The sequence below is a fragment of the Physeter macrocephalus genome, chromosome 7 (genome assembly GCF_002837175.3).
Source record: "Physeter macrocephalus isolate SW-GA chromosome 7, ASM283717v5, whole genome shotgun sequence".
Taxonomy (NCBI): Eukaryota; Metazoa; Chordata; class Mammalia; order Artiodactyla; family Physeteridae; genus Physeter; species Physeter macrocephalus.
Window position 1 is genome coordinate 53,689,212 of NC_041220.1, and position 23,939 is coordinate 53,713,150.

The 23,939-nt window shown below is 35.4% G+C and overlaps 1 protein-coding gene across 5 annotated transcripts in view; it reads right to left on the reverse strand.

The window, feature by feature from the left end:
* SLAIN2 (SLAIN motif family member 2) overlaps positions 1-23,939 on the reverse strand; it is a 93,285-nt gene that overhangs the window by 10,926 nt on the left and 58,420 nt on the right. For 3 of the 5 annotated variants that reach the window (XM_055085989.1, XM_024131987.3, XM_024131985.3), the window contains 2 exons: positions 23,453-23,590; positions 15,515-15,592 (listed from right to left, as the gene is read on the reverse strand). In XM_055085989.1, the coding sequence (XP_054941964.1) occupies positions 15,515-15,592; positions 23,453-23,590 (216 nt within the window). Of the gene's footprint in view, positions 1-13,803; positions 13,847-15,324; positions 15,347-15,514; positions 15,593-23,452; positions 23,591-23,939 lie in introns of all 5 variants that reach the window. The other 2 variants (XM_028491862.2, XM_024131986.1) reach the window with 2 other exon arrangements.

Genomic DNA, 23,939 nt, shown 5'->3' on the forward strand with positions numbered 1-23,939 from the left:
GACCATATGGGCAGCCAAAATTTCTACCTCCACCCAGTGGGTCCCTCCCCCTTGGGTGTCAACAGGAACTGAGTGGGGAACCTGTGCGTCTATTCCCATAGCAGTAATGAAATCCCCCGCCCCTCATCCACCAAATGCCTGACTGGTGTCAGAGAAAGACATACCCTTTCATAAAAGGGTAGGTTTAAATAAGATCTAGACTCTCATAATCTGAAAATGTCCAGATTTCAATAAAAAAAAACCAAAACAACAATTTATCATACCAAGAACCAGGAAGATTTTAAACTAAATAAAGAAATACAATCAAGAGATGTGAACACTAAGATGACAGAGACGTTAGATTTATGTGACAACGATTTTAAAGTAGCTATCACATATAAGGAATCTAAAAAAACAGTACTGAAGAACCTAGTGGCAGGGCAGTAATAAAGACACAGATGTAGAGAACAGACTTGAGAACACAGGGAGGGGAGGGGGAGCTGGGACGAACTGAGAGAGTAGCACTGACAAATATACACTACCAAATGTAAAATAGGTGGCTAGTGGGAAGCTGCTGCATAGCACAGGGAGATCAGCTCCGTGCTCTGTGACGACCTAGACGGGTGGGATAGGGAGGGTGGAAGGGAAGCTCAAGAGGGAGAGGATATGGGGATACATGTATACCTATAGCTGATTCACTTTGTTGTACAGCAGAAACTAACACAACATTATAAAGCAATTATACTCCAATAAAGATATTTTTAAAAAAATAAAGTAGCTATCATAAAATTTCTTGAATGAGTAATTCCAAACACTTGAAATTTGCAAAAATACAAAGTCTCAATAAATAAATAGAAGACACAGAGAAATGGTAATCAAATGTAAATTTTAAAACTTAAAAATGCATTAACCAAAATAAAAAACTCAGTGGATGAGCTCAGTAGTAGAATGGGGGCTGGAGGAACCCCAGTGAACTGGAAGATAGAACAAAAGAAATTACCCAATCTGAACACAGAAAAAATAGACTTAAAAAAAAAAACCTCCCAATGAAACAGAAATAAAAGTGAAAATAAACAAGTAGGACCTAATCAAACTTACAAGCTTTTGTACAGCAAAGGAAACCATAAACAAAACAAAAAGACAACCTACAGAATGGGAGAAAATATTGCAAATGATGTGACTGACAAGGGCTTAATTTCCAAACTATAAAAACAGCTCGTATAGCTCAACAACAAAAAACAAACAACCCAATTGAAAAATGGGCAGAAGACCTAAATAGACATTACTCCAAAGACGACATACAGATGGCCAGCAGGCACATGAAACGAAACTCAACATTGCTAACTATTAGAGAAATGCAAATCAAAACTACAATGTGGGGGCTTCCATGGTGGCACAGTGGTTGGGAGTCTGCCTGCTAATGCAGGGGACACAGGTTCGAGCCCTGGTCTGGGAGGATCCCACATGCCATGGAGCAACTAGGCCCGTGAGCCACAGCTACCGAGTCTGCGCGTCTGGAGCCTGTGCTCCGCAACAAGAGAGGCCGCGATAGTGAGAGGCCCGCACACCGCAATGAAGAGTGGCCCAAAGACCCAACACAGTCAAAAAAAAAAAAAAAAAAAAAATTAATTAATAAACTCCTACCCCCAACATCTTCTTTAAAAAAAAAAAAACAAAAAAAACACTACAATGTGGTACCACCTCACACTGGTCAGGGTCATGGGGTCATCATTAAAGAGTCCACAAATAACAAGTGCTGGAGAGGGTGTAGAGAAAAGGAGACAGTACAGTATTTGTAGGAATGTAAGTTGGTGCAGCCACTATGGAAAACAGTATGAGGGTTCCTCAAAAAACTAAAAATATATCTAGCATATGACCCAGCAATCCCACTCCTGGGCATATATCTGGATAAAACTACATGCACCCCTATATTCATAGCAGCACTATTCACAATAGCCAAGACATGGAAACAACCTAAATGTCCATCAACAGATGAATGGATAAGCAAGATGTGTTAAATATATACAATGAATACTACTCAGCTGTAAAAAAGAATGAAATAATGCCATTTTCAGCAACATGGATGGACTTAGAGATTATCATACTAAGTGAAGTAAGTCAGAAAGAGAAAGACAAATACCATATGATATTACTTATATGTGGAATCTAAAATATGGCACAAATGAACCTATTCATGAAACATTCACAGACATAGAGAAAAGACTTGTGGTTGCCAAGGGAGAGGGCAGTAGGGGAGGGATGGATCGGGAGTTCGGGATTAGCAGATGCAAACCATTATATCTAGAATGGATAAACAACAAGGTCCTACTGTAACACAAGGAACTACATTCAATATCCTGTGATAAACCATAATGAAAAAGAATTTTTAAAAGAATGTGTGTATATATATATATGTATAACTGAATCACTCTGCTGTACAGTAGAAATTAACAAAACACTGTAAATCAACTACTTCAATTAAAAAAAGAAAAAAATGAACAGAATTTTTGGGGACCTGTGGGACTACAAGAAAGACCCACATTTTCATGCCAATGGAGTACTGGGAGGAAAGGAGAAAGAGAGGACAAAAAGTACTGTGAGAAATAATGACTTCCCATATATGAAAACTTCCCATATTTGTCAAAGGACATAAACCTGCAGATTCAAAACACTAGGGGAACACCAAACTAGGTAAATCCAAAGCAATCCATGCCAAGACACATCATAGTTATAAACTTCTGAAAACGAAACACAAGAAAAAACCTTGAAATCAGAGAGAGAAATAACACCTAACCTATAGGGGAAAATGAATTCTAACAACAGTGGATTTCTCATCATAGCCCTCAGAGGCCAGGAGAAAAGTAGCAAATATTTTTCAAGAGTTGAAAGAAACGTCAACCCAGAATCCTATACTCAGAGAAAATATCCTAAAAGAACTAAGGGAAATCAAGACATTCTCAGACAAAAGAAAACCAAGGCAATTTGTGGCCAGCAGATGCCCCCCCAACCCCCCCAAAATCCCCAGCTAAACAAATTCTATAAACAAAGAAAATGATAAAAACATGGAAACTTGGAATATCAGAAAAGAAAGAACAAGGTAAGCAAAAATATGGGCAGACACATAGGCTTTCCCTCTCCTCGAGTTTTCAAAATTATATGTGCAGGTTGAAGAAAAAATTATAACACTGATGTTGTTGGAAATATTTTTTAAAGAAAATATTTAAGACAATTATAAATGGGGTGAGGGTAAAGGTAGATGAAAAAATGTAAGGTTTACATATTTGAACTGATAAAATGATAACATCAACATTGTGATATGTATATATGATGTTATGTATACATAATGTAATGTAATGCAACCACTACATATGCAAACATATGGACTCAAAAACACTATATATAAGTCAAAATGGAATTCTAAAGAATGTTCAAATAACCTACAGGAATGCAGGAAAAAGAAAATAGAGAAATGAAAAAGAGAAAAAACAAAAAACAACAAATAAAATGGCAGACTTAAGCATATTAATAATTACATGAAATGTAAATGGTCCATCTACACCAATTATTAAGACAGAGATTTGGTAGAAATGCATTTAAAACATAACCTAGGGCTTCCCTGGTGGCGCAGTGGTTGAGAGTCCGCCTGCCAATGCAGGGGACATGGGTTCATGCCCCTGTCCAGGAAGATCCCACATGCCGCGGAGCAGCTGGGCCCGTGAGCCGTGGCTGCTGAGCCTGTGCGTCCGGAGCCTGTGCTCTGCAACGGGAGAGGCCACAACAGTGAGAGGCCTGCGTACCGCAAAAAACCAAAACAACAAGAAAAAAACATAACCTAACTTTATGCTGTCTTTAAGAAACTCATTTCAAATATAAAAATACAGGGAGGTTGAAAGTTAAGGGATGGAAAAATATATCAAGCAAATAATACAAAAGGAAAGCATGATGGTTATATTAACATCAGATAATGAAAAAGAAAATTATCAGGGACAAAGAGGGATAATACATAATGAAAGCAGGGTCAAATTACCAAGAAGACAAAACAATCCTAAATGTGTATGTACTAAACAGAGCTATAAAAATGTGAAAGATAAACTTACAGAACTGAAAGGAGAAATAGACAAATCCACAATAGTTGGAGACTTAAACACCCCCCTCTTAACAACTGATAGAACATGTAAGAACTCAACATCACCACCACCAACCACAGAATCTAACTGACATTTATAGAACAATCCACTAAATAACAGCAGAATACACATTCTTTTCAAGTGTCCACAGAATATAAGCCAAGATAGACTATGCCCTGGGCCATAAAGTAAATTACAACAATTTTTTAAAAACTGAAATTACAAAGAGTACTTTCTCTGACCATAATACAATCAAACTAGAAATCAATAACTAAAAGGTAACAAAAAGATGAAAAAAATCACTTGAAACTAAATGATATACTTCTCGATAGAAATTTTATAATACATGGAACTGAATAAAAATTAAAATACAAAATATCAAAGTTTGTGGGTCATAATTAGGAAAAAGAAAGGTCTTAAATCAGTAATCTAAGTTCCTACTTCAAAAAGCTAGAGAAAGTAGAGTAAAATAAACTCAAAGCAAGCAGAAGATAATAAAGAACAGAAATCAATGAGACTGATTGATTTCTGACTGACTGACTGATTGACTGAAAGAAATAAAGATTTCTTTCAAGAGGACAATAAAATTGACAAGCCCGACAAAATAAAGAGGAGAGAAAACACAATTTACCAATATCAGTAATGAAATGGGATATCACTGCAGACCCTGAAGACATCAAAAGGATCATAAGGGAGTACTAAGAACAATCCTACACACATTAATTTGACAATTTAGATGAAATGAACCAATTCTTCAAAATGCACAAACTAGCACGACTCATCTTGTATATAACAGATAAACTGAATGGCCATATAATCATTAAGGAAACTGATTTCATAATTCAAAACCCTCTGAAAGAGAAACCTCCAGGCCCAGATGGTTTTGCTGGAAAATTCTACCAAAGGTTTCAAGAAGAATTAACACCAATTCTATATACTCTCTATCAGAAAACAGAAGAGGAGGGAACACATCACAATTCATTTTATGAAAGTAGTATCACCAGTAGTACCCAAAACAGAAAAAGATAGTGTCAAAAAAGAAACCTACAGACCAATATCTGTCAGGGAAATAGACAGAAAACTCCTTAACAAAATATTAGCAAACAGAACTCAGTGATACATAAAACTATATACCATGATTGAGTGGGGTTTATTCCAGGATGCAAAGTTGGTTCAACATTTGAAAATCAATCCATGTAATCTACCACAATAACAAGCTAAAGAAGAAAAATCACGTGAGCCTATCTATTGATGTAAAAAAAGTGTCTGACAAGAAATTCAACACATATTCATGACAAAATTTTCAGAAAAACAGGGAATAGGAACTTTAACTTGATAAAGAGCACCTACAAAAAATCTACAGCTAACATTATATTTAATGATGAAAGACTGAATGCTTCCCCTCTAAGATCAGGAACAAGGCAAGGATATAGGCTCTCACCACTGTTATGTAACACATGCTGGAAGTTCTAGCCAGTGCAATAAACAAGAAAAGGAAATAATGGACATATAAATTAGAAAGAAAGAAAGAAACTTTCTCCATGATTGTTTACACAGAAAATCCCAAGGAATCTAAAAACAAAAGAAAAAAACAAAAAAAACCTTCCAGAAAATTTGAGTTCAGGAAAGTCACAGGATGGAAGATTAACATACAAAAATCGATTGTATTTCTATACGCTGGCAATAAATGCATGGAAATAAAAATTTTAAATGCAATACCATTTGCACTGCACCCCAAAAAAGAGAAAATAGATATATAGATGTAAATCTAATAAAACAAATCTCAGCAAATATCACAGGTTAGCTGCAAAGATCAAATGAGCAATGTGTAAGTAAACTGTTGGTAAAATGTAAAATATTATAGGATTTGTAAGGCGTATCATATCCATGCCTCCCTTATCTAAGGACGATGGTGCTTTCCAGCCTGCTGCAGCTCAGTTATCTGGAAAGATATTCAACAATGTCACTCAGGAAAGTCTCCTAAGCTGTCCTTATAAATTAACTAAAATATAGGGATTAAGTAAATTAGGCTCCATTACCCAAATTAATTATGACAGCAGGCTATAGTTTCTCTTTACTCATTGTGGATACTGAGAATTACACTTGAATCAAGGTACAAAATGAAGGAATGTTATCTGCTCCAAGCAAGAATTAGAATTCTATTTATAAAACAGATATGACTAAGAATGTTAACTGTGGTGTCTAAGTCATCTCTAAAATGGAATGGTGGGTGATATGAGGATTCTTAGTTTTTGAATATTCATTTTTGTCTTTCAATAAGCATTTAATAAAAATGGTAAGTTTATTTTCTAATTAAGGCTTGTATAATTCAGCAGGCACTTAACTCTAAAATGGAGAAATTGAGTAAACTGTATACTGTTTGTAGCTTGATACTCACTGAATACAAAATGTTTTACAAATAATGTATCTCAATATTAAACACTATCTTGCAATATAAAAACTTAACACTTCAAGTGGTTATCTTCACAGTCATGTGTCAACCAAACTACAAATTACATTAATTGTATAATTTTTTAAAATATGTAAATATCCAATAAATACACAGTCTGCAATAAAAATACACACATTGCCAAACACTGGCTACCATGACTGATGGGGAGCAAAGTACATATGCCATTCAATTACTTAAAAAATAAAGACAAAAATACTTCCTGGTCAACTATCCCTTACTTTATAGGTATACCATTCCAGTCACTCAATGGTCTATGCACCATAAATGATGGCAACAGGTTACTGACATAATAAGGACTTTAAAATAATTTCTGGTTTTAAAGACCACAGAGATGAAGTAAATATGATTCTCTCATTACAGAGTTAAAGAATCCTTGTTAGGACTTCCCTGGTGGTGCAGTGGTTAAGAATCCGCCTGCCAATGCAGGGGACACGGGTTCAAGCCCTGATCCGGGAAGATCCCACATGCCGCAGAGCAGCTAAGCTTGTGCGCCACAACTACTGAGCCTGCGCTCTAGAGCCCATGTGCCGCAACTACTGAGCCCATGAGCAGCAACTACTGAAACCCGTGTGCTCTAGGGTCTGTGTGCTGCAACTCCTGAGCCCATGAGCAGCAACTACTGAAACCCATGTGCTCTAGAGCCCATGAGCCACAACTACTGCACCTGAGCACCACAACTATTGAAGCCCACATATTCTAGAGCCTGCGTGCCACAACTACTGAGCCCACGAGCAGCAACTACTTAAACCCATGTGCTCTAGGGCCCACGTGCTTTAACTACTGAAGCCCGTGTGCCTAGAGCCTGTGCTCTGCAACAAGAGAAGTTACCACAATGAGAAGCTTGCACACCACAACGAAGAGTAGCCCCCACTCACCACAACTAGAGAAAGCCCACGCACAGCAACAAAGACCCAACGCAGCCAAAAATAAATAAATAAATAAATTTTTAAAAATCCTTGTTAAAAGAGATACTAGTAACTACTACAACCCTTCCACTTTACAGAGAAGGAAAATTACCACAACCACAGAAATCAATTGAGCAAATAAACAGGAAAGTCAGGACTTGAATTCAGGTCTCCCGATTCCCAGATTGGTGTTCTTTACCTCTCGGTAATACCAAAAGAGAAACACCTCTGGGAGTAGACATTAAAATGTCTTTTTCGCCATTTTAATTTTCAACTCGACTCAGAAAGTTTATTTGTGGGTCTACTATCCTATGCAGGTTTTATAAGATACAACACCAAGGCATATTAAATTTGTAATGGCTGACAAGTAATCATAAAAAAAATAACAAGACAGAATCCTTTGATTTCTTCTTTCATTACGGTACAGTACTTACCATTATTTTTGTAAGCATGTATTTATCAAGAGAATATTTATTAAACGTAAGAGGCAGAAGAAACCCCTGGGAAAGGGTTTTGCTAGCTTTTCTTCCATACATACAAAAAGACTGATAGATAAGAATAAATAAGCTACCAGCAAACATTTGCAGTATTAGCAGCATTATTTACAACAGGTACAAAGTGGAAACTCAAATGTCCACCAACTGATGAATGGATAAACAAAATTTGTTTGAAAGAAGCCAGTTGCAAAGATCACATATTGTATGATTCCACTGATATGAAATGTTCAGCACAGGCAAATCCAGAGTCAGATAGATTAGTGGTTGCCAATGACTGGAAGGAGTGGGGAATGGGATTGACTGTTAATGGGCATGGTGTTTCTTATGGGGTGAGGATAATCTCTAAAATCAGACAGTTGTTAACAGTTGCTCAACTCTGTGAATATACAGTTGACCTTTGAGCAATTCAGGGGGTTAGGGGTGCTGACCTTCCGCACACTGGAAAATCCACATGTAACTTTGCAGTTGGCCCTCTACATGCATGGTTCTGCATCTGTGGATTCAACCAACTACAGATTGTGTAGTATTGTAGCACATACTTAGTGAAAAAAATCCGTGTATAAATGAACCCATACAGTTCAAACCCGTGTTGTTCAAGGGTCAACTGTACTAAAAAACACTGATTTATACACTTTAAAAGGATGAATTTTAAAACAGGGGAGGGGAGTAAAAGCAAGAAATCTCAGAAAATAAACAGCCATATTTTTGAACAGTTTCCTAAAACAAAAGAAGAGGGAGCACTAGAGCCATAAGTTAGAAAATCTTAAAACTCCCTTTTCTAAACGTTTAGAAAAACCAATTTCACAGAAAAATGAGCAATAGAAAAAGAGTAAGGCAAAATCCCATATAAAGTTATTAAATAAAAAATAGAGGGCTTCCCTGGTGGCGCAGCAGTTGAGAGTCTGCCTGCCGATGCAGGGGACGCGGGTTCGTGCCCCGGTCCGGGAAGATCCCACATGCCGCGGAGCGGCTGGGCCCGTGAGCCGTGGCCGCTGAGCCTGCGCGTCCGGAGCCTGTGCTCCGCAACGGGAGAGGCTACAGTGGTGAGAGGCCCGGGTACCACAAAAAAAAAAAAAAAATAGAATAAGGAATAGAATAATATTTCTACTAATGGTAAAACCTTGCCAAATATGTCCACCATGCACATGCACAAAAAGATGAAAATTACAAGATATGAAAGAACATAAATCAGAATGAAAAAACACTCAAAAGGGAGGTGGTGGAACACAGAAAAGAATCAGACATAAAACAAATCATTTCAAAATGAAGTCTAAGACAGAAGGAACACAACAGTCACCATACACAGTACTTATGCTTTAAAAGAAATAAACAATAAAAATAAACTTTTATAGAACAAGAAGAAATGAAGAAAGATGAAAAGGATTCAAGAGAAGGCAACAAACACAGAAGAAAGGCAAAGAACACCCAACATGTGTACAAGAGTCCCCACAAAAAAAGAAAGCCAAAGCAAAAGAACACAATTAAAAAAACTATAATTCTAAAGAACTTGCCTAAAATTTTTAAAACTCTGCAATTTCAAATTGAAATAACACACCACATATCTGGGGAAATCAACTCAGAATGACAAACACTAAGACATATTCTCATAAATTATTGAACTTTAAAGGAGAAGAAAACAACCTTTGGACATCCAGATAAAAAGACCAAACGATTGTAACAGAAACAATTCTTTATTCCTGACAAAAATGGAGTCATATATTTAAGATACTCAAGGAAAGAAAATGTGAGCCAAAGATTTCATATCTAGCTAATGACTTTCAAATATAAAAAGAGCAGACAAGCTGTCATCGACATGCAAAAATTGAGGGAATGGATATTGTTCCCATAACTCCTTAAGGAATCTAACAGAGGATAAGCTTTAAACAAGAAAACTGACTGGTGAGACAATATCAACAGACAGGTAGCAAGCATCAAATATTATTTAAATGTAGGGCTGAGACTAAATGAGACATATAAAGGAGAGTATGTAATAGTTACTTATGGAAAATGTTTTTTTAATTTTTATTGGATTTAATTTTTATTGATTTACAATGTTGTGTTAGTTTCAGGTGTACAGCAAAGTGAATCAGCTATACATACACATATAACACTCTTTTTTTTAGATTCTTTTCCGATATAGGCCATTACAGAGTATTGAGTAGAGTTCCCTGTGCTATACAGCAGGTTCTTATTAGTCATCTATTTTACATATAGTAGTGAATATATGTCAATCTCAATCTCCCAATTTATCCCTTCCCCCTTATCCCCAGTAACCTATTTATGGAAAAAGTTTTATAAACTGCTTTTAGTAACCATATTGTATGGTATTACACTAATGTTATCCCCAGAAGATTTGTGTAAAACGTGGGAGAAAACAAATTATTAAATGATACTCTATTTCTATGTGTTTCTGAGAGATAGACTTCTCGGAGCAGAATAAAGGAAAGAAAGCTTTAAGTTAAAAGAGGTTAAGTAATTATCCTCAAGCCCTAAATATGATTAGGAAGTATCAGCATGAACTCATTAAGGCATTCAATCTTAAAAAATATACAAACACAAATCTACACATATATATTTCTAGTAACTGAAAAGAGCTAGAAACAATGACCAACTGGATAGTAAAGAGAACAACTAAAAACTCAGACTTTGGTTTTGAAATTCCATTTCCTACCAAAAGAAATCAGGATTTTTTTTTGAGAAATAACTAAATTCAGGTCTGTGGCAGGAAGTGTATAAGATGAGCCTATCTTGTCATACCAGTTATCAAGATGTTATCAAAGACTACCAGGGTTGTGTCAAAAAGACCTGAACACCAACTTGAAAATGCTTCTACCAAAGTTGGGAAAACACTCAGATCGAAACACATTAGAAAATGTTTAAATCTGTAAGTTTATAATTATATATATATATATATGTACGTGTGTGTGTATATATATATGAAAAATATTGGTCACCTTTGGAGGATCCTAGATTGCCAATTTTTTATTTTGTAAAATGGTAAATAAAGGGAAAGAACAAGTATTGAAATAAAACCTCAGTGCTGGTTAACCAAAGAATAAGGAAAAGTTTCTCTTAGGAATGTCAGAATTGAAATAACCCAATTCTTCAATTCCTAATAAAGTAAGGATATAGGCATTATGCATCAATGCCTGCTAATATCACATGAAACAGGCAACGCCAAGAAGTACCACCACCTATACAGTAGTCTTGCCAAAAATAACATAACTGAATCTAATTAAGCATGTGGATAACTTAACAATTTATAGGAAATACAGAGGAACCTGATAAGTGACACCATGGAAAATTCAGTCTGTGTGAACATCTACGGAACAAGTGATTTGGTGGTTTCTTCAAACAACAAGGGGGAGTAAAGAGTTGGAGGAAAACTATAAATTAAGAGAAACTTAAAAAAGATATATATTAAAGAGGCAAAACTATAATTTCATTACTTGGATGATAAAAATTATACAGAAAAGTAAGGAAGTGATCGCTGTAAAAATTTGGAAGAATGGCTATTCTTGGGAGAGGGGGTCAAGAGAGGATTGTGTTTGGAAGCAGATGAGTATGGAGCATCTGAGGTAGTAAGTTCTAGTCTCCTGATATGAATGGTGGTTACAAGGGGGTCACCTTATAGGAATTCATTAAGCTCTCTATGTATTATATGGTTTTCTGAATTTGTGCTATATTTTACAATAACAAAGATTAAAAAATAGATTTATAAATTAGAAATCCTTTTAAATTTATTAATCCTTATATTCTTAGAAAAATGTACTAGAGTTTATGAAAGGACAAGTCAAAAAGTTCTACAATCTCCAGATATGGAGAGAAATACTTTAATAAGGTTAAAGTATAAATTGAGGGAAAACTAGAGTATATGAAGAGGTGCACTAAGCTGTAGTTTTACTATTGTAAAAAATGTTTCCTCCTCTAATGGTAGCAGCATTTTGCCTTATCTATAAACTTGTGAGTTAGGGAGGAATAAAAATATAATGAGGGTTAACTGGAATCAGGTGATCTTTTAAAACCACAGAATATTAAAGGCTTTTAATATTTTAAAATGCAGTCCTATTTAATCAGGAAAATGAAGGCACAAATTTCAGAGAGGTGGAAATTTTGATCTAGGACTTTCTCAGCAAAGGAAATTGATAGATGTAGTCAAGATTTAACTAAAGAGGAAAAAAGAATCTTAGAAAATCATAAAAGCCTTAGCAAGTCTAAATGTAAATAAAATCTATTCAAGTATCATTCCAAAGACAGCATGAAATGATCTAATCGAAATTTGTGTGTTTGCAGGGAGCCCCAAGAACAGCACCCATGCTCTCTCCTTTCCTTCTCCCAATTGTATATAACAGTCATGGGAGGGAGACCAACTCCTATCATTTTCACTGTATCTACAAACTGTTTATGGGGGCTTCCCTGGTGGCGCAGTGGTTGAGAATCCGCCTGCTGATGCAGGGGACATGGGTTTGTGCCCCGATCCGGGAAGATCCCACATGCCGCGGAGCGGCTGGGCCCATGAGCCATGGCTGCTGGGCCTGTGCGTCTGAAGCCTGTGTCCCGCAACGGGAGAGGCCACAACAGTGAGAGGCCCGCATACCGCAAAAAAACCCCCCAAAAACAAACAAACAAAAAAAACACAAAACTGTTTATGGAAGAGGCTGGCTTTGATCACAACTGTTAACAGAAGAAAAAGTAAAGAGGGGCTAGAACAGAGAAAAAAAGAGAAAAGAATATAATGCATGTATCTTTTTTATGCTTCAGATTCAATATGTGTTAGTTGATACAAAAGGGAACATGAAATTTTAAATTTTGGATCCAGGGTAATGACAAAATTCCTGGGTTCATATCAATAAGGCCTCTTATAAATATTGCTTATGTCACCTTAAATATCTCAAAATACAGTGAATTAGAAAATTAAAGCAGTATTAGACAACTACTATCATGAACTCCTCCTTAGTTGTTTCTTTCCTTCTAAATAAAAATGTTTGTACATTTAAATTTGTCCTTATCTCTACATTCACTTCTCTAATTAGTCTTCATTTTCTTCCTCTGACTTCTTGAGGTTTCTACCCTGTTTATCTCTACTTGACTGAGTTCCCAGCAACTGGAGATAAATAAAATATAGCTTTATCAAAGCAGTTTAAGCAGTCACTTCTACGAAGTCTTAAAAAAACACAATGCGTTCTTTCCCTCAAAGAGAAAAGTGGGCTGAAGAAACACAAAAGCTTTGCAAGAAGAAAACGCAAAAAGGGATGTGTCCAGCCCTTCCTGAGCTAGTGGCATGATCGTGTTCATCAACAAATGTTTATGGTGTGTTTCTTTGTGCCAGGCAACACAGTTTTACTTCCCTTCCCATCTTCAAACTCCAGCTACTACTAAATGCAATTAAAATCAAAGTGACCATTTTTCCAATAGTTAAGGAAACCATCTTCTTCCTCTTCCCATGATTCCGTGAGCCCTTAAAATAAGTAAATCAGCTTTCTAGAAAATGTTATAGGCTCATCCCCAGGATGAGGAACAACTGATTTATGTGGCAATTTACTATCTAGTCCATGTTTCTCTATTGGATGGGATTAATGTGCAAAGGTACCTATGAAAACGTGGTGTCTGAATCCTGTCTGCTTCACATCCCTACAAGAGCAGAGAATCCCACAGTCCAATGCAGACTCCTCTCTCTCAAAATCTAGACATGAGGGTAAATTAGAAAATCCATTTTGACCTTGGATCCAAGAGATATTCTCCAACTCAGCTTTACCAGTAATTAAACTAGTATTTTAAATCCTATCATACATTGTTCTTTTTTCAATTTGTTTAGAACTTACAGTGTAAAATGATCATCACCAAGCCACCAGAAAATAAGGGAGTCTGGATTAAGATAAATGAGAGATTAAACAAAATGAAACAAAAAGAACAAAAAATCAAACATGCACACGCACAAACTTCTCTCTCTTTACCATATCATCTAGACAGCTAGAGGTACCAGGAATTATGAGACTGGGCTTTCCTGTTATCTTATCACAGAGGGTAGGCAGTTTGGTAATTTAGAATCACAAAAATAATGTAACCTCCACAGGCGTCCCCCACCCCCCCCAAAAAATCAGCCATAAGTTATGATCTTCTCGATCTAATAAATAGCAACATAAACTCTTCAAGTAAAAATTTTAAATTATATAAGTGTACCTAATGCCAAAAAACATTATGAAGCAGCTTACAGAAGCGTACAAAAAATAAAATTTATATGAACTTTATATAAACTTAAAAATCCTCTCTTGCCCTGGTATAGATACTACAATCCTTTTATAATCATCTGTTTTCTACCCCTAGAAGTACTCAAAAGTATCTGGAAATCTCAAAAAAGAGGTTTAAGGTCCTCAAATAATTTAAGAACCTTTTCTACAATGATCCTTAATAAGTCACCTTCTTCTCCATCAAAAGAGCATAATCTATTCAGTCTATTATTATTTCTGACAGTGGCACCAAAACACACCCCCTACTGGAGGCCTATAATCAGCCCCTGACATCCAAAACACAAACATTCCAACATTCTACTTTTCTGTTTGACTATTCTCTTTTCTTTGGATTCTAATATCTAAAACTATTTCCTTAAATTATACTTAATCCACAAAATCATTGCTAAAACATCGCATTAATGAACTTGCTAAAGTACCTATTTCAGTACTTTTATAACCATATTAACTAAATCATTTTTTCAACAAATCAAATCCCAAACCTCCTCTTTCCATATAATGTCCTGTTAGTGTTTTATCCTTCTTATATATCTTTGTTATTTATTGAGTTCTGAAGCTATCAGGAAATCTACATGTCCTGGATAGGGGAAATATTATTCCTCCTTGCCTGTATGTGTTCTGTCCCATTTCCTCTGAGGCTTCTATTCATTCTTATTACTGCTGGTCTATCTAATCCCACAGTGTTTCTCCCAATTATACTTCTTTCTAGCTGTCCATACATCCAATCTCTTGGAACCAACATGATAACTTTGATGTCAACCTTCATATATTTCTTCAGCTGTCAGTTCTTACAAAAGCTACCATTCCATAAATATTCCAAACATCATCAGTTAACAACTCTGCTTTAACGTCAATCAATTTCTAATATGAAAACATGCCTGTTTCATCCTACAGATAAGTAAATCCAAAAACCAAAGACAGAAGAAAAAACAACATACAGAATGTCTGGCATTTGGTTAATTTTAAAGCATTTATTAGTTTATCTAACAAAGTTAAAACAATAACCTTCAGTTTTAGGTAAGAAAAATGATAAATTCTCTAATATTAAATGCTACATATCATTTATTCCTTTTAGAAATGCAACCCAATACATACCTCTGTAGAAAATGAGTTTCTTCTGGATTTATCCAAGTAAGAGAGAATGAATACACATTATTTTAGTATTAAAAAAAAAAGACTAAAATGTGCCTTATAGACATCACTGACTCAGTATGCCAAAAGGTAAAAGATTTAACTAACTTGACCATTTGTTGAAATTTAAAACTTAGTAAGAGGCTGTAGTTACCTCTTTTTGTAGATGAAGTTTGAAGCAACTGTTTGGCTTTGAGGGAAGTACGAGGCAAATTTTTCAGCCTTTGCGAAGCTGTTGAAAAATAAGGAACTGTAATATTTGCCTGGAAGGACAAGATAAAGACTATAGCTTCTGTAAACTTGAATATTTTAATACAAACTTGAAAATTTATCAAGGAACAGATAAGGTGAGACTATGTTAGAATCCTAGAAGCAGAGGAATCTTAAAGTGATGCTTAGTGCATTAAGTTGGAAAAGAAAGGGAATGGAAATCTTAGTGCAAAGTGCATACTTTCCAAAATTATTTCTTATAGATGAGAAAATCTGTAATATGTAAACCAATCAAAATATCAAAGAGAAAACAAACCACCAGCAAACATGCTACAGGATGCAAAGAATACAAAGCTAATAAGTAAAGTGATGAACGCAAGCACACAGTACAGAAAAAAAAAATGTAGTACTTGTTCAGTGCAAAAAGCAGACTTTGGCAAAGCAGTTATTGTTAGATGAACTGTCCTAACATGAGATAGTAATCCCCATACTCAAAAAGGAGAAGAAAACTCAGAACCAGGCAGGTCCTCAAGGGAGTAAACAATCTAGTTGCTTTAATATGTTCAACATCATCTTGCTGTAGAATTCAACTAATTGCACTTTAGACTTTGGGTAGCAACATATCTGGACTATGCATACATGCATACGGGGTGGGGAGGGGTGTGTATGTGTTGGTGTTGAGGGATGTGGAAGAGTCAGAGCATCTATTTTTTAAAGTGATCGATGAGGAGTTCTAAGCTTTCTTCGGAACTCCTAATCTATTAACTGCAGCGAAACTCTCATAACCGGCAATCAAACAGCAGTTCAGAGCCATCTAGAGTTAAATCTCACTTTGGCTCCAATGAACTGATGATTCCCACATGTACCAGTGCAGTCACCTATTTAAGTGGTTCTAAAATGTCATTCTACCCATTTGAAAGGCAGACTTCATATACCTCTAGGATTTATATGCAATGCCCCCAACCCGCCCCCCAAAAGATATCTCAAACCATAAATCTGGCCAGAGTTTAAACAATCATTGGGTTGATAAATGGGTTAACTGATATATCACCAAAAAGAATTAAGGAGAATTTTTCTTTCCCTCTATTGCTTAACCGTATCAACGCTGATAGGATTTTCTCACTGTCTAATAGTAAACATTTTTTAAAAGTACCAAATGTATTTGATTTCAATTTCTGTAACACTTACTACAACACATTACTGCTGCTAAATAATATTGTATGCCAGTTTAAGTTAAATATATTGCCAGGCAGACAAGCAAAAAATTCTCCAAACCTAAAAAATACCAATTTTATAATGCATTACCTCATATCTATCCCATAGAAATACAGGATGCTGTCATCATTGAATATTCTTCATTTACATATTTATTCATACATGCTTTCAACGATTCATATTTTCATTCACTCACTCATTCATTCATTCCTGCTTTCTTTCATTCTTTCAAGTAATTACCTACTTTATTAGAGGCACTGTTTTAGGAACAATGGATTCAGTAGCCAGCTAGATAGACAAAGTTCCTACTTTCATGTAACTAAGATTTTAGGGAAGGGGAAACACAATAAACAAAGAGTAAAATATATGGCCTACGAGATGGTGATAGCTGCTAAGGAGAATATTAAGTAGGAAAGGGGGACAAGAAGTAGGAGATTTAAGTTGCAATTACAAATAGAGTCATCAGGAAATACTTCCCTGAGATGACATTTGCCCAAAGATCTGAAGGAAGAGAGGAAGTGAGCCATACAGATATCAGGGGAATGCATTCTATATGGAAGGAAAAGCAGCAGTAAGGACCTGAGGTAGGAGTGTGCCTGGTATATTTGAAGAACAGAAGTAGGCCACGGTGATTGGAGTGGAGTAAATGAGGGCAAAAGGTAACCAACTGTACATCACTGGCAAGCCACAGTATCTATTAACCATTAAAATTTTTTAAACGAGGTTTTAATATATCATCTCTAACCAACTGTCCTGGAAAGATCTTATTTAAATTAATAGCTACAATAACTCCAATGGACCTTATTTATCCCTCAAGTTTCATGGGTGATGCCACAAGAACAGCATCTACAGACAAGTGAAAACTGTCCAATAGTAAGTCAAAGAATCAGATAGGATCCTGTTTATAGCAAATAGGATCAGGCAGTATACTCTAAATTTGCCTGATACAAATGGAATGAAATGAATGATTTTCACGAGATACCACAAAGTCACATAATGTTACTCAAATAAGAACAAAAACTAAATTTTAATCTGAATTATCAGATAGATAGGATCCTGTTTATAGCAAATAGGGTCAGGCAGTATACTCTAAATTTGCCTGATACAGATGGAATGAAATGAATGATTTTCATGAGATACTACAAAGTCACATAATGTTACTCAAATTAGAAAACTAAATTTTAATCTGAATTATCAATCGCAATTTGATCTGTTTTCTAATGACGAAATCACTTTTTATTTATTTATTTTGTCTGCACAGCTTGCAGGATCTTAGTTCCCCAACCAGGGATCGAACCCAGGCCCCAGCAGTGAAAGTGTCAAGTCCTAACCACTGGACCGCCAGAGAAGTCCCCAAAGTCACTTTTTAAAGATAAATTATAGTAGTTAAACTGAAAGTCTCCAAATCCTTCTAGAACTTTAATCCATTCTCCACATTGCTACCAGATTGAATTTCTTAAGAAGTAAACCTGATTAAAAGCCTATCAGGGCTCGCCATGCTTATAAGATGAAACCTAAACTCCTTAATATGATATTTATTTGATTCATTTAATTTTTTGGCTGCACTGCGCAGCTCATGGGATCTTAGTTCCCTGACCAGGGATCGAACCCACACCCTCGACAATGAAAGTGTGCAGTCTTAACCACTGGACCGCCAGGGAATTCCCAACACGGTATTCAAAAGCTCCCACAATCTAACCCCTACCTACATCTCTCGTCCTTGGTCACTGCACCCACTAACCATCCTGTGACCCACACTTTAGTCAAACAAAACCACTATAATCAGGGTGCCATTCTTAAGACTTCATTACTGGTCCCACTGTTTGGAAAACCTATACTTCCTTTCCTCATGTGACAACTCTTTCAGAGTTGGCTGAGATATCTTTCAATACATTTCCTGAAAACCTCTTCATACTGCTGTGTAATGCCTCTCCTGTTCCCACATCACTTCCTGCCTATCACTTCCTCTTTTGGAGGGCATGAGCTGTCTCTTTCACATTTATATTCCCAATGCTTGGAACATATACACCCAATAAATATCTGCTGAATAATTAAGAAACACATAAGTGACTGAGTACTGGATAAAATCCAGAGATTCAAACTAAATATTCGAGATCCTCCACAGCTGAAGTCCAATTGAGTGGTTCTCAAACTTAAATATGCCTGAGTCAGCTAAGACACTTGTAAAAAATAGATTCTGGGTCCCCATCCCAGATGTATTCAATCAACATTTCCAGAAGTAACGGTCAGAAAAACTACATTTATAAAATCTCTTTGTGATAACTGACAACATCATTACACTACTTATCCTTAAACAGGAGTTCTACAAGTATCTCACTCATTTGTACATTAGCCAATTACACAGATTTATCATGACTTATTTATTTCAATTTATGTTTCATAATTATATAAAATTCGAGTGTAACCTTTTAGTGTTTTGGTTACAAGTGAAATCTGGATGAGAATTCCTTCCCCATGGGCCTAAGTGCAGTCTGGCCTATGTATAAGCTGACAACTGCCCTGGATACTTCCTCTTCAGTGAGAGGTCCAGAGTACAATACTGATCCTATACATCTCTTCTCTGGGAGTATACTCTGTATCCTATTCAAATATATTCTTCCATTTAGTTAAATGTAAGCAAGCAAGTGGATAAATGTTACACTGACTTATTTTACTCTTTTGTGGTAATTCACAAAGTATTTATAGTTCAGTCTCAAATCTTGCTCCAGTAGAGTCATCCAAGAATATTTTCCAAGATGCCTCCTCATTTGCAATTAGGTCAGCATGATGTAATCCAAACAATGATTGGGAGGAAATCAGGAGACTCATGGAGGAGTTGAGAAGAGGGAGTAATTTGGCTTGGTTTTGCCACTTTTCTAGTTACTTGACATTGTACGTATAATTTATATGGATCTCTTCTCCCTCTCTATAAAAATGAAAAATGAGATGTTGTGAGGTTCAAATGGGACAATACATGTGAAAGTAAACTCATACCACTTTTTTTAAAACCAGCAGATTGCCTTGGGTTTTTCTCTCTTATTTCTGAACCAGTAATTCCTATATTTTTCTGAAAATTAAACTTTCTATTAAACCTGTGCTCTGGTGGTCTTAGAAAGCAAGCACTAGTCTTTTGAAAAACTGTCCCTGAGAAACATTCCTTCCTTTAACTGGAGAATCTGAGAAAATTACATGTACCCATGACCTCTGCAATGCTCTGGTTTTCTTAAACTTTTTAAGTTACTCACATTTTCCAAATATAAAAAGTCAAGAATTGGTAATAGCTATCAAAATGAAAATATATTAGAACTCTCATAATATTCATATTTGAATGCCAACATCCACAATAATGCAGCCACAGCAAATAAGCATATAAAAATAGTGATTGGCATAGTAACAAGGCAAAAGAAGTGGTCCCTTAGGTGGAAATAAAGCAACCTTGCAAAGTTAGGTTCATGCAGACCAGCAAGTAAGAACCAAAGCTTTACCACTTAAGAGCTGGAAAAATACTTAAAAGAAAACAAAATGCAGCAAATATATAAATTTGGTTTATATAAAATATTTAAAATGCTAATTCATGTATAAAACTTGCCACTGTAATATCTGTACACAATTACATATCAAAATAAAAAGGCTATTATGAAAACAGTACACCTATATACACACACTAGTTAAAACACACATATATATTATGTATCAAAGATATATGTAAAATTTTCAGAAAAACAGGTAACATTTTATTTTGCTTCATAATGTATTAACTTTAAACAAAAGGTTTTAAATTTTTTTTTCTTTTTTTTTGGCTGTGCCGCATGGTTTCCGTTATCTTAGTTCCCCAACAGGGACTGAACATGGAGCCACGGCAGTGAAAGCCCAAGTCCTAACTACTGGAACTCCAAGGAACTCCCAAGTTTTAAATATTTTTATAAAATAAACTTTATTAAATTTTAAACCTGCCAATATTCTGGATTTACTAATATCCAAATACATTTTTGTGAGTAGTGTGATTCTATACTAAAATAAATATTTGTGACATTTTCATCATAAATAAGCTTCACTACAGCTACACATATAAAAATAAACAAGTATATGCAATTTTTAAAAAAGGATGGTACCTTACTTTTTCTTCTGCCTATACATTATTTAAATATTGAAATACACGACTATGAAACGGTATACATATATCCCACTTAAAAGTAAATTAGTGATTAGAATCTCATTATGTTTCTTTACGTATTTTCCTTAATTATCAACTTCTGGGGAAAAAGAAAAAATAATTCACCTACAGGAAAAAAAAAATTCTAGGGAATCAGCAGTTGATTACACAACGGTAATTCTACCACTAGAGAAGGTGAGTAGTTATCATAAAGTTTAAGATATGGTCAATATATTCTTCTTTTACTAACATTTTTATCCTAGGTTCTCAATCTTTTATTGTTCCTTCTATTTTTATAAAGAGTTATTTTTTATTTCCATACAGCTTTAAGATGCTAGAATAGTTTAAATAAACAAACAGCATGTATGAGGGCATGAGGGAACAAATCTGAGTAAAGGGTTGGTACTGACAATAATGGAATGAGGTAAAAAGGATATAGATATAGCTGGTTTCATCAAAGAGCTGGGAAGCTGTCTGAAAATATGTCATGGGAAGATTCGAGAAATTCAGAATTTAACAATTCAAACTAAGTATTAAAGCACTCTGAAAGCCGAGTGAAAATGGTACTTTGGATTATCTGTGCATAGACTGTAAAAGTGTAGCTTATAATATACATGAGTTTTGTTACTTAATATTCTTAATGATATAAAAGTTTCTTTCCTGTTGTATTAACACTGTGGATTGCTCTTCCTAAGGGGGAAGCAAACCCCAGAAACAGGATATTATTAAATCAAATTAACTTAATTTGCAGGTTTAAAGGCACAAAACCTATCACTCACCACTTCAGCAATAACTTAAGAGTTCAAACTGTATCTTTACTTTCATTTTTAAAATTTTGTGAATCTCTATTTTCTACACCATTTATGAGTACCATATGAGTACCATAACGACACTCTTAAACACACAGTTCACATGGTCGGTGTGTTTAAAATTTAATGTGGTATAAAAACATGTTTTCGCACACCTCCATCTAAAAAAATGAGGTACCCTAATCTCTAGGTATCAGTTTTCTACAACACCTTAAATTTTAGAGTTTATCTTAGAAAAATAAAGAAATAATATTTCTGGATAATTTTTATGTCTTAGTACTAAACACTGATGTGACAAATCTCTCTAAATGGGCTTAGGCTTTCAATCAGGATCAACATGGGTCTGAATCCTAATTTGCTACTTATAAGCTGTATGGTATGATCATAGATAACTTATGTAACCTTTCAAAGCTTCAATTTCCTAATTTGTAAAATGTGTTAGTAATAGAACCTACTTCATAGAATTGTTCAGAGGATTAAACAGAATTATGAATGTATGGTACCGTACAATATGAGTTCTATAATATAAATAATATCATATGCAATTTGTAAATAAGGAAAATTTATCGATATATCACAAAAGTCATTTTTGTTCAAATGTATTTTTTTCTGGACTGTGGATTTTTGAGCCACCAAGTAACAGCAGCTTAATACAAACTACACAACGTCAGCTAAACACAATAGAGCCAAGGAAGAGTGCAAGGGGATTTAAAAAGAGTTGAATGCTTTCAAAGTTGTGTTACTCAATACACAAGTTATAAATGGACAGTCAATAACCTCATGTTTGTATCACTTCTTTGTCACAGCTCTGAGGAAATGCAGGAACACATCACAGTGACCACTTCAACCACTGACAGTAAACATGCTACAAAGGAACTGAATGAATCAAACTACAAAACTGATGTGAACTGTGGGATAGAAGGCATGCATATTGAGCATTTCTAAGATTGTAGAAATAACTCTGATAGTTGTTTGAAATTGGTTTGACTGCATGCTCATATCTACCCTACTTAATACGCAATACTTTTTGGAAAGTGTTCAATTCTGTTTTAGTCACTCTGTAAAGTACAGAGTGCCCATCTACTCCCACATCACTTCTTGGCTCAGTTTGGCCACTTTGTCTTAGAAGTTCCTTCTGCATGATTATCTGATCTTTGTTTATGTTGCATATGTCTCCTTAATTCAACAGTCTCAACGTTCCTTTCCATCAGGTTACCTTCAACTTTTTTTAAACATGAAATTCTACATATGCTGGAGTATTTATTTTATTTATTAAGAATTTAACATGCCTTTAATTGTGCTATTATTTTTATGGGATCATTATTGTTTTTATTAATGTTCTAGTAAGAAAGCTCCTTGGGTTTTAAGTGGTCTGCTTCAGGACTATTTCCCCCCAAAATCCTGTCATTTTTAATGTGCAGTATTGCAGAATATAAGGTTTTTAAGGCATATATATTTATATATTAAACAGCTAGAACTTGCTTATTTTAGAATTCTAGAGAGACCACAGTTTCATACAGATTTAAGTATTGATACAATTGGATATTTTATAGGGACAAATTTTAAATTTTAATATAGCTATGATCATCTTATAGCAATTGATAATCACTACATTTTACTATAGTTTAATACAGCTATTCAGCACAAAATTAAAATCTATAATTTTCATTTACATTTAAATAACTGATACATAAAAGATACTTACTGGCTGAAGCCTGAGGTTGCATGCGAGGTATTCCTCCATTTGGCACTTGAAAATTTGAGTCACTTCTGCTGCTTTTCACTGAGTCAACTTGTGTATTAGACGTTCGGGACAGGTTTGGAAGACTGCGTCTTAGTTTTTCTATGACAACAAAAATTTAATTAAAAGAAAAAATCAAAACATTCTTTCCAATGGAGAAAATTAAAATGTTAATTAACATTCAAAAATCAAATTCTTGGGCCTCCCTGTGGTGCAGTGGTTAAGAATTCGCCTGCCAATGCAGGGAACACAGGTTTGAGCCCTGGTCTGGGAAGATCCCACATGCCATGGAGCAACTAAGCCCGTGCCCCACAACTACTGAGCCTGCACTCTAGAGCCTGCAAGCCACAACTACTGAGCCCGTGCACCTAGAGCCCGTGCTCTGCAACAAGAGAAGCCACCACAACGAGAAGCCCGAGCAGTGCAACGAAGAGTAGCCCCTGCTTGCCGC